This window comes from Poromitra crassiceps (genome assembly GCF_964638095.1).
Source record: "Poromitra crassiceps genome assembly, chromosome: 6".
Classification (NCBI taxonomy): domain Eukaryota; kingdom Metazoa; phylum Chordata; class Actinopteri; order Beryciformes; family Melamphaidae; genus Poromitra; species Poromitra crassiceps.
In genome coordinates this window covers 46,673,880-46,685,676 of record NC_139627.1, presented here as the reverse complement: position 1 = coordinate 46,685,676, position 11,797 = coordinate 46,673,880, and the positions used below count along the sequence as shown (strand labels likewise).

The window sequence follows — 11,797 nt, the reverse complement described above, 5'->3', positions numbered from 1 at the left end:
TATGCAAATAACCACTAGGGCCAGGCTATAGGTGACAATAACAAAGGAGAAAGATAACATTTACAATTTTGGACGGTTTACTTTACACTGACTAACTGTTTAAATTATTTTTCGGGATGATTCCGGGGTGACGATGTCATTCTGCTACTGCAGTTATTTTGGTGAAAGTAGTGTGTAGTAAGGTAATAGGTAATGAGTTACTCTACACATACAGTAATATTGTAAAGTAACATTACTTTCAAATAAAAGTAACTAGTAATATGTAGTATATTGCATTTTGAAAGTACCTGCCGAACACTGCCCTACAAACTACATTGTGTGGTGGGAAAAGCTTTTATTTCTTGGTTCTGGGTAATGTAATGTGGAAGACCGTGGTGAATGTTCACTGGTGAAACTCACACAGACAGGTCACTGACAAAACATAAAACTATGATTTATCTAAGACTTAAATACTTAAGTAAACGCCGAATAAGTTACCAAATTTGTAAGTAGGCCAATGGTTTTGATTTTCTAAAGTGACCAGAATCAACATTTCATTCCTAAAATTGTATTACTGTATTTTGGGATCTCTACATTTTACGTTCCTGTTTCCACACGGAAAATAATATTGGGAACACAAAATGGCGACCTCCTTGCTGCGGTTAGGACGACTGGGTTCTCTCAAGGTAATAATGCCTGAATTATGTCCTAAACGTTTTAATTTTGGTGTCTTGTATTATACGCTCACACACACAGTAGTGTCAAGTTTCCCGACTCAATAAACGTAAAATATTTCCAAACGGGGGTGGTAGTCTCGTCCTTTCTGACCCTGACACTGGGCTTGATGCTAACCTGATGCTAACTGACAGGAGCTAACGTTAACTAAGCTAACGTTTAGCTGAAAGGTTCTGATTTGCTTGACAGCGATAGAGGCGGAGGATTTTCATTCAACAGTCTGTAGTTTAGTGCCAGCATAAATGCAAATGTATAAGTAAACACTGAAAGCTGTTGTCGGGTTTGGTTCCTATCTACATGTAATTAGCAGCAGCGGAACCGACTGCTATACAACTGTAAAACATTGAGCTGCCCGTCATATTCTAGCCTAAACCAACAAGGTAGGGCAGTTACATAACATCCAGCCCATGGCATGTGTCATCACATCAGTATCTCATTATAAGCCAAACTAAACAATACTGAAAGTGTCAAGTGTGTAAATAGATACAGAGGTGACGCCTGGGCTGCGTCCATTCCATAGCTCCTTTACTACTACTACTACCAATGCAATACTTTTTCTATTGACTATGATCTTGACACATTGGGATTGCCTGTAACATTTTGTGTAACACCCTTTATTGTATTTACTGTATTTGAATGTATGTTCTATTTTCCTTGCTGTATATCCCAGCAGCAGTTACCAAGCTTCCCAACTCACAAGTTAATGTTATTGTACTTGATCATTCAGAACCAGTCATTTCCTGAAATACCTTTACATTAATGCACCCCTGCAAAAATCTCCTTAAAATTAGTTATGCCTAGTTCAGACTAGGTGCCCCGAGCCCTCGGCAAGCTGTTTTTGGAGCTCGGTGACAACCTCCCCCCTGATCAGGGCCAAATCACGTTGGCCTGGCGCTCGCAAATCGGCGTTTGCTTCTTGTGTGTGAACTGTCCACAGTGTGAACTGTCCACTGACGCGAGCGGGGAGCTCCCCCGGCCCCAAGTACTCACCGACGAGTCACAGAGGTCCAACGGATATCTAGCGCAAGACATGGGGTGAGGAGGCAGACACAGGCTGTCATCTGTAGCAGCTCCTTGAATCATGCATCCATGAATCTGTCTAAAAAATATTTCCACTGGAGATTTTCCTCTGTCCTGTTTATAACTACAGTTTTTTAGTTTTGCTGTGCTGCTCGAAATAAGGATTTATCAGGAGGACATCCTCTTTTCTCCAAACAATGTCACTGTATGAAGCAGCCTGGCACAGCTGGTACCTGTTGACTGCTCTCTGTGCTGGCTGGAGAGGAAGCCGCGCCCTCCAGCCCTCCGTGAATCAGTGATAATTATGATAAGCCTGAATTGTGTTATTTAGACTGGACTGTATACCGTCTGAGCACTGGGCAAGTGGTCTGAGGAACAAAGACAGAGAAAGTATTTACGTTGTGAGAGTGTGTGTGTTTGGAAATAAAGCCGGGTAAAAAGTGAGCAGACGTCGTTCTTGCTTGTTCTTCCCCGCAAATCAGCACATTTCTCGTTTGTGTTTTTGTGACAAAACGTGGTTTGGAGACGAGACAGTCTTGTCGGGGACTCCTCCTGGTGGAATATCTTGTAATGTGTGACTGACCACCCTGTCGCAGCCCAGTCATATAGTTTGAAAACCAGACAGTTGTATAGTGAAAGGAACAGAGACTGACAACTGACAAGGATCTTGTCTGTACGTGCCATTAGAGGAGTTATTTGGGCAGGCCCCATTAAACCCTCCTTAAACTTTCCTTAAATTTGACTGCTTTCTAATTTAATCTAATATTCAGAGAGATAGGAACTTTCCATTCATAACTCATTCATAACTATGTGAACCTGCACAAAAGGCATTAAAAAAACACCATCATTTCTAGTTTCTCCACCCATGAATGAGTCCCTTAAAAACCATTGTACTAACATTACTTTTTTAAACTATGTAATGTCTACGTAATGAGAAAATAAGGACATTTCAGGTATAACATTAAGGGCGTTGTTTGCGTAGTGTCAATAGTTAAATTTGAGAACATCATCATATAACATGTACTATTGCATTGGATAACATGCAGTGCAGGTTTGGGGCCATTCATTGTTGAACTGAAATGAGAATGCAGTGTGTGAACTCCAGCTCAGCTCCTGCAGTGTCAATGTGAAAGACAGCCAGCTGTATGGAGACAGAATGTGAATTGAATTGGAATCACAGGAAAACTAATTGAATTCCATTAAATTCCACTTCTACTTAACTTTGACAGTTCTACAAACCAAAATTTGGTTTGCATTTAATCATAATATATGGATTACCATTACATCTTCATCAAACAAAGGGTAATTCAAAATGAAAATTGTATGGTATTCAGTATTGATAATAATAATATGCGTATAACACTGTGTAATCTCAGATATGAGGTAAGGAAAAAAACAAAATAACATTTAATTTCACAGAATGTCATCGATATTCCACTTCAATTCAAAGTATGTTGTGTGTGTGTGTGTTTCAGATTCAGACTAGATACATTTTTCATTATGATATTTCCCATTGTGTGTGCATCTATTATTGTTTGTGTTCAAGGATTTTTTTGTCTAAATTGTGAACACAAATAAAGGTATTAAAGCGTGTGTGCGTGTGCGTGTGCGCGTGCGTGCGTGTCTGTGTCTGTCTCTCTTTTGGACACACAACTCCCATTAATTTCTAATGGCTCTAATCTAGCTGCTATGTCTATTCTTTTTCTCTCCCACCAAAGGGGGGACTGTGGATTTGTCTCAGTCACTGAGCTATCTCTCAGTCCGTTAGTTTGTTAGTCAGTCAGACTGTAATGTTGACTTTCTGCCACTAGAAGGTGGCATTGACAATGAATGAATGGGTACACTACTCAGTGGTAAAGCAGGAATCACTGACTGTCTGACCCAAGGGTGGAAATACGTTTACTATTTTGCTTGTTTTTTTGTTTTTTTTACTTTGAATGGTTTTCATTTATTTATACAGGATTTAAGAACAGATGAGTTGAATGCTGCTGCAAGTAATCCTGCTTTTGTCTACCAATACACCCATGACGATTTACAGAATGGGTAGATTAGCTGCTGAAATGAAGAACCATGAACTGAACTGTAAACGCCATGGAATATCAAAGTATCCAGTTCAAAAGAAAGACATTATTAGGAGGATACTTGGAAAATAAAAGAAAACATGCAAATACCCTACATAGACAGAACTGATCAAACAAAGAGCCATTTGCTATGTCTATTCTCCTGCATTTTCTTTTATCCCATCTCATTTTACCCACTTCCCATACCTGGTGCACATTATGACGTGTAGCAAACTGTCTGTGCTTCTCCACAGTGTCTCCATACCTGGTGCACATTATAACATGTAGCAAACTGTCTGTGCTTCTCCACAGTGTCTCCATACCTGGTGCACATTATAATGTGTTGCAAACTGTCTGTGCTTCTCCACAGTGTCTCCATACCTGGTGCACATTATAATGTGTAGCAAACTGTCTGTGCTTCTCCACAGTGTCTCCATACCTGGTGCACATTATAATGTGTTGCAAACTGTCTGTGCTTCTCCACAGTGTCTCCATACCTGGTGCACATTATAATGTGTTGCAAACTGTCTGTGCTTCTCCACAGTGTCTCCATACCTGGTGCACATTATAATGTGTTGCAAACTGTCTGTGCTTCTCCACAGTGTCTCCATACCTGGTGCACATTATAACGTGTAGCAAACTGTCTGTGCTTCTCCACAGTGTCTCCATACCTGGTGCACATTATAACATGTAGCAAACTGTGCTTCTCCACAGTGTCTCCATACCTGGTGCACATTATAATGTGTAGCAAACTGTGCTTCTCCACAGTGTCTCCATACCTGGTGCACATTATAAAGTGTAGCAAACTGTCTGTGCTTCTCCAAAGTGTCTCCATACCTGGTGCACATTATAACATGTAGCAAACTGTCTGTGCTTCTCCACAGTGTCTCCATACCTGGTGCACATTATAACGTGTAGCAAACTGTCTGTGCTTCTCCACAGTGTCTCCATACCTGGTGCACATTATAACATGTAGCAAACTGTCTGTGCTTCTCCACAGTGTCTCCATACCTGGTGCACATTATAACATGTAGCAAACTGTCTGTGCTTCTCCACAGTGTCTCCATACCTGGTGCACATTATAATGTGTAGCAAACTGTCTGTGCTTCTCCACAGTGTCTCCATACCTGGTGCACATTATAACATGTAGCAAACTGTCTGTGCTTCTCCACAGTGTCTCCATACCTGGTGCACATTATAACGTGTTGCAAACTGTCTGTGCTTCTCCACAGTGTCTCCATACCTGGTGCACATTATAATGTGTAGCAAACTGTGCTTCTCCACAGTGTCTCCATACCTGGTGCACATTATAAAGTGTAGCAAACTGTCTGTGCTTCTCCAAAGTGTCTCCATACCTGGTGCACATTATAACATGTAGCAAACTGTCTGTGCTTCTCCACAGTGTCTCCATACCTGGTGCACATTATAACGTGTAGCAAACTGTCTGTGCTTCTCCACAGTGTCTCCATACCTGGTGCACATTATAACGTGTAGCAAACTGTCTGTGCTTCTCCACAGTGTCTCCATACCTGGTGCACATTATAATGTGTAGCAAACTGTCTGTGCTTCTCCACAGTGTCTCCATACCTGGTGCACATTATAATGTGTAGCAAACTGTCTGTGCTTCTCCACAGTGTCTCCATACCTGGTGCACATTATAATGTGTAGCAAACTGTCTGTGCTTCTCCAAAGTGTCTCCATACCTGGTGCACATTATAACGTGTTGCAAACTGTCTGTGCTTCTCCACAGTGTCCCATACTCCGTGCACATTATAACGTGTGCAATAACGTGCAATCTTTCGGCGAAAACTTAAAACGCACCTTTTCAGGCTCCATCTGGGCCCTTTTTGAACTAACATTTCTCTCTCTCTCTTAAAAAAAAAGGAAAAAAAACTAACTAAACTTTACCACTATTCCTTCAGAAGTTGTAGTTGTCAATAGACTGTGTTGCATAGTTGATTGCTCTATTGTTGACAAAAATGTGTTCTTGGAAGTCGCTTTGGATAAAAGCGTCTGCCAAATGACGTAATGTAATTTAAATGTAATGTGTAGCAAACTGTCTGTGCTTCTCCACAGTGCCTCCACTTGGAGAGCTGGGGGGTCGTGAGGCGTCCCGCTGCATCACTCTGCACCCAGGCAGCAGAGCCCACAAAGCCGGCCAAAAAGACAAAGGCTGCAAGCAAGAGTATGGCCATTTTCATTTGATTAATTTCACATTTTGTTGGCTGGTTACCATCGTGTGTTGTTGACATTTCCCCCCTTTTTTCTTTTTGATCATAACTTTATACCATATTTATGATCAAATTTATGCTAATGTAAGTGTGTAATGTCTAACCCTTTTCTTACAGTGCCAGAGCCAGTCCAGTTAAATAACGTGCCATGAGCTCTAAAATGTGCTTTCCCCTTACAGTTGACCATCTAGCATAATTCAGCGACAAAATTAACCTTTTAAATGTGTTTTGTTGACCCTGTTCAATAATGAATATAAATAGTATCATAATATAAACAAGGTAAATGTTAACTGAAATGTTGACTAATTGGTTAAAATGTGCCATATAATAATATTGAGCTCCAACAATTTCCTTTAACCTTTTTTGCAGCTCAGGAGCCGGTTGCACAAAACACCTTAAGTTAAGATTTCCCTTAAAGTCCGAGTTAAGGTTTCCATCAGATCGAATCGGTTGCACAAAACACCCTTAAATCTTTTCCTGTTTCCTTAAAATGTTTCATTATTGTAAGGTTGTTGATTTTATTTGATGGAAACCTTAACTCTGACTTTAATGAAAACCTTAACTTAAGGTTTTAAGTGTTCTTTCTTCAATCTCTTTTTACTTGATAAGCCAACTGATCTGTCAATATCAAGATGAATCACCTTTTCCATTCAGCTTCATGTGTGCTTATTCATGTTAGATTTAGGACTTCATATTTTGACCAAGAATTGCTAATGATATTGCAACATACAGTACATCGTTTGTGGTTTTTAGAGTAAAAATCCAGGCAAATCCAGGAAGGAGTATTTGTTAGCATAAGCGTTGATTTTCAACTCTTTTTGGAAGTCATGCCATGCTACTGTAAATTATTGCTGTAATTCTTTAACTGCTCTTGTCCCATTTACCATTTTCCTCAGCAGTAGAGGCTCCAGATGACAGAGCGTCGCTGCTAGCCTACAAGACGGCAGTTGCCTTCCCAGTTAAGCTTTCACAGCCTGGACTTTCCCCAGCTCAAGCTCTAGGTGAACCTGAAGCGGCAGCCGGCGCCGCTACCACCGCAGAATCGGTTGTAGCTGCAGCAGCTACAGCGCCAGCCGCCGCAGGGACCCATGCTGCCGCAGACTCCGCCCCTCCACCTCTTGAATCAGTAGCTGCTTCTGTGGAGAGCGCTGCTGAAAATGCTCTTCCTGCTGCTGCGGAGGAGGCCGTCTTACCAGAGGCAGTGCCAGAGGTCGAGGCAGCAGCTCCAGTCACTGCTACCAGTGAACCAGCCCCAGCATCGGCAACAGCAGCTCCAGCTGCCGTCTCAGACCAGGCCCCTGACCTGGATACCACACAGACCGTCATTGACAAAGCTCCAACTCTAGTTGATGCAGCTCCAGCTGTTGAATCAGTAGCTGCTTCTGTGGAGAGCACTGCTGAAAATGCTCTTCCTGCTGTGGAGGAGGCCATCTTACCAAAGGTCGAGGCAGCAGCTCCAGTCACTGCTGCCAGTGAACCAGTCACAGTGGAGGTGGCAGCTCCAGTCACTGCTGCCAGTGAACCAGTCACAGTGGAGGTGGCACCAGAGGTAGAGGCAGCAGCTCCAGTCACTGCTGCCAGTGAACCAGTCACAGTGGAGGTGGCACCAGAGGTAGAGGCAGCAGCTCCAGTCACTGCTGCCAGTGAACCAGTCACAGTGGAGGTGGCACCAGAGGTAGAGGCAGCAACTCCAGTCACTGCTGCCAGTGAACCGGTCACAGTGGAGGTGGCACCAGAGGTAGAGGCAGCAGCTCCAGTCACTGCTGCCAGTGAACCGGTCACAGTGGAGGTGGCACCAGAGGTAGAGGCAGCAGCTCCAGTCACTGCTGCCAGTGAACCGGTCACAGTGGAGGTGGGAACAGAGGTAGAGGCAGCAGCTCCAGTCACTGGTGCCAGTGAACCGGTCACAGTGGAGGTGGCACCAGAGGTAGAGGCAGCAGCTCCAGTCACTGGTGCCAGTGAACCGGTCACAGTGGAGGTGGCACCAGAGTTTGAGGCAGCAGCTCCAGTCACTGGTGCCAGTGAACCGCTTGCAGCGTCGGCAACAGAGGCTCCAGCTGCTGTCTCAGACCCGGCCCCTGACCTGGATACCGCACAGACCGTCATTGACAAAGCTCCAACTGTAGTTGATGCAGCTCCTCCAGCTTCAGAGGCCATAGTTGCTGCAGGTGGTGAAAGCCCCGTGCCAGATTTCACTCCAGTTGTTGCAGCCTCCTCTGAGCCTGGTGAACCGGCAGCAGACGGGTCGTCGTCCTCATCCTCCAGCGACTCCGACTCCGACTCTGATTCGGACTCTGACGACGAGAAGTCAGAAGTGAAGACGAAGACTCAAGCAGAGACGCCAGTGACAGAAGCGTCTGTGAAGGAGGAAGCTGCGGCCCAGGGCACCACAGCGGACACAAAGGACAAGATCTGTGAAGCTGAGAAGAAGGAGGTTGCACCAGCAGCTGAAGCTCCTTCCACCTCCACTGTTGAAGCTGTGCAGGAGGCCATTCCAGCAGCAGCGCCCACCGAGCCAGCTGAAGTTGCCGTGGAAGCCCCAGCAGATACAGCCCCGAGTGTTGGCTCTGAAGAGTTAGTCGACTCCGCTCCCGAGATCTCCGCTGGCACTGAAGACGCTGTCGAAGTAGCGGCTCCAGAAGTTGCAGCCACACCAGAAGTTGCAGCTGAGACTGCAGTAGAAGCCACTCCAGAAGTAGCTGCAGATGCAGCGGCATCCCCAGCTACCCCCGATGACCAAGTAGAATCCGCAGTCCAAGTCACAGCCGAGGCCGTTGAGGCTGCACCTGTCCCTGAAGCTAAAGCCCCAACTGAGGCCCCAGTGGAAACGACAGAGCCTGCCCCTGAAGCCCCTGTAGAAGCTGCTGCAGAGTCTGTAGATGCTGCCCCCTCTGAAGCAGAGCCTGAAGCTGCAGCTGCTGAGGTGGCAGCTGAAGTGGAGAGCACCGAGGAGCTGGTAGACCCGGCTCCAGTTGTAGCTGAAGCTGCAGGAGAGGAGCTGAAGGTAGAAGCTCCAGTTGTGGCTGAAGAAGCACCTGCTGAAGCTGCTGTGGAAGCTGCACCTGTAGCAGCTGCTGCAGAGCCTGTGGCTGAAGCCCCTGTGGAAGCCACAGCACAGCCTGAAGCGGCGGCTGCCGAGGTTGCAGCTGAAGCGGCCGCCCCTGTGGAGAGCACCGAGGAGCTGGTAGACCCTGCTCCAGTTGTGGCTGAAGCTGCAGGAGAGGAGCTGCAGGCGGAAGCCCCAGCCGAGCCCGAACCAGTCGAACCGTCTGAGGGTACACACTACACCCCCCACCAAATCCTCTTTTTCTCCCGCTCTTCTCTGTGGATCTTTCAACCCCCACAGATGACCATACCTTCTCACAGTTCTATTCCCCATAACATGTACTGTTACGGTGTTAACCAGGCTAAACTACCTCACATAGCTGCTTTTGCTTTCACCATTTTTTTTAAATCATCTTTGAGTAGTTTCATCAGATTTTATTGCCATAGTGGGATATCTCAACTTCACACAAAAACATGCTCAGCACTGTTTTGCTTAATGTCACTATTTTTGCATGAGGCAGATTTAGTATGCATGCACGCTTGATGGGTTTCTTGGTGCATGCATTTCTCTTTTGCGTTGCGTAGTTTCTTGAGTTTTGCCTCGCTTGCATTCTGCAGACTGATGTTGATCCACTACCAGCCTCTATATATCTATCTTTCACCCACCCACACCACTATCTTCTCGTTGCTGGTGGCCGTGGATGTCTGCTGAAGGCTTTGATGCACGGTGCGCGCAGTGTGACTGGCTCTTGATGCACGGTGCGCGCAGTGTGACTGGCTCATGTCGCAACATAAATACTAATCCTGCTCACATTTTCCTCCCCCTCCTTTTGTGACTCGGGAATCTACCATCCATCTTTTTCCTTATCCTCTCCTTTCTCTTTCCAAGTCCATCTCCACTCCCAGAATATTTTGCTTTTGTTGATTACGTTGGCTTATTGTTGTTTATCATTGCTCCTTTTGTATGAACTATGTCTTTGATGTTTGAAGGTTACAGGTTTCCTGGGCTAATGTTAACGTTGTTACAGATTATAATGCTAATGTTTAGTTTCAATGTGCAAGGTAATGCTATTGCTAATAGTACGGTTACAGTGCACATGGTCAAGGTATTAAGAGCCTCTTGTTCCTGACAACAGCTGGAAGAACGGAAGCTGGGAGTGTTTGGAGATCAGGTGGGATTTCAGACAGCAGGATTACACAGTTAGCCAGATATTTAAAAGAAAAATATTGGAAGAACTGAATCTTTATTCATAATACATTATGATGTTTAACAATAGATTCACAGATTAAAACCCTAAACATGAAGATTAAATCCAGTCCTTCACACTTTTCTGGCCAACTGGTTAATGCTGCTTCCTGAAACAGCCACCCGGTGGACTCAGTTCTCATTTATTTATTTCCTTTTGACCTTTGTCTGTTTTTTCCACTTGGTAACCTTTGGGTTCAGCATGTTGTTTGAAAATGTCTTAATGCATCTTTAAATGTACTTTCTGTGATTTTGGAAGTGGAAAGTTTGTTCTACTCTGTCCTGTCAAAGTTGTTTATAACCTTACTGTCATAGTATGTTAAGAATTTCTCCAGACCGACTTCTAGTTCATGTTTTGGAAAGGAGGGTTGAGCAAAATGGGCAAGAATAGTTACAAAGTTGAACTTGGCGGCAACGTTAATTGGTGTTCAGAGACAATAAATGCAGCTTTATTCAGTCAAACACATTGAAGCCCACGTATAATTATAATTTTGACTTGCTGTGCCTGTTAACAAGTCATTTCATCCATGCTTCCTTCAGCACGACATCTCTATATAGATGGGCTGTCCCTCTGACTGGCTGCGAGTGCGTCTCGCCTCACATGCTCAGATCCCTGAGGCTTTTCACACCAGCGTGTCTCCTGACTCTGCTGCTGGGGCGGGGGGGACGCTGCCTGCCACCATAGGAAATGCCCCACCGTAAACTACCTTTGTTGACATGTGTGAATATTTAAATGCAGCCCCCCCTGCAAAGTTCTTATCAGCTATTGATGGCGGGAGCAGGGTGTCACTTCTTAAAGCTACTGTATATATCTGAATCAAGGCCTTTGTTGTTTGAAACCGAATGTGGCAGTGATGAGGATATAGAATAATACGTCTTGCATTTGGCTAACCCTTTTTTGTTGCAGTTTCTGTTTTTTTTTATGCTTGTTAAGCAGGAAGGGTTTTGGGACACAACATCTTTCCACCAGACTCAGGTTTTCTTACATGCATTTCCCCTCGTTCTGCAGAGGCAGTGGCGGCGGCACCTCCAGAGCCCGAGGAGCCTTTCGACAACAGCACCTACAAGAACTATGAGCACCACAGCTACAACACCTTCACATTCGCAGACCTGGACCTGGAGATGGCCAAACACCGTCTGCCTCAGCCGTCCTCCGGCAGACCCTCACCCCTGCACTAGAGCTGACCTGCATCCCTAACCCCCCCCCCCCCCCACACACACACACACACACACACACAGTCCTTTTGTCTGTCAGGACGATGGTGAATGTGATGATGTCGTCTCCTCTCTCTTGTACAATCCCCCCCCCCCCCTCAAATCTCTTGAGATTTCTCTGGAAATCTGCTGTCTTTAAACAAAAAAGTTATATTATTAAAGTACACAAATGAGAACTGAGGTCTGTTTTTCCCCTGTGTGAAGCTGTTGTCTTAGGCATATAAAGGGATAGGCAAAGATCAAACGCTTCTTTTATGCTGCTTCTC

General features: G+C 45.0%; 1 protein-coding gene across 4 annotated transcripts; it reads left to right on the top strand.

The window, feature by feature from the left end:
• Positions 1-620: 620 nt before the first annotated feature.
• On the top strand, positions 621-11,690 carry LOC310778997 (uncharacterized protein; the record flags this gene model as incomplete). 4 transcript variants are annotated; one of them, XM_083639480.1, is made up of 5 exons in its annotated part: positions 621-665; positions 5,871-5,979; positions 6,922-7,517; positions 7,563-9,300; positions 11,326-11,690. In XM_083639480.1, 5 exons carry the CDS (start codon positions 621-623, stop codon positions 11,493-11,495), a joined length of 2,658 nt encoding a protein of 885 aa, XP_083495606.1. In that variant the 3' UTR covers positions 11,496-11,690. The 4 variants fall into 4 exon arrangements, with proteins under 4 accessions (XP_083495606.1, XP_083495607.1, XP_083495605.1 ...); XM_083639481.1 differs by having other exon boundaries at positions 6,922-8,948; positions 9,165-9,300; XM_083639479.1 differs by having other exon boundaries at positions 6,925-9,300.
• Between the last annotated feature and the right edge of the window lie 107 nt (positions 11,691-11,797).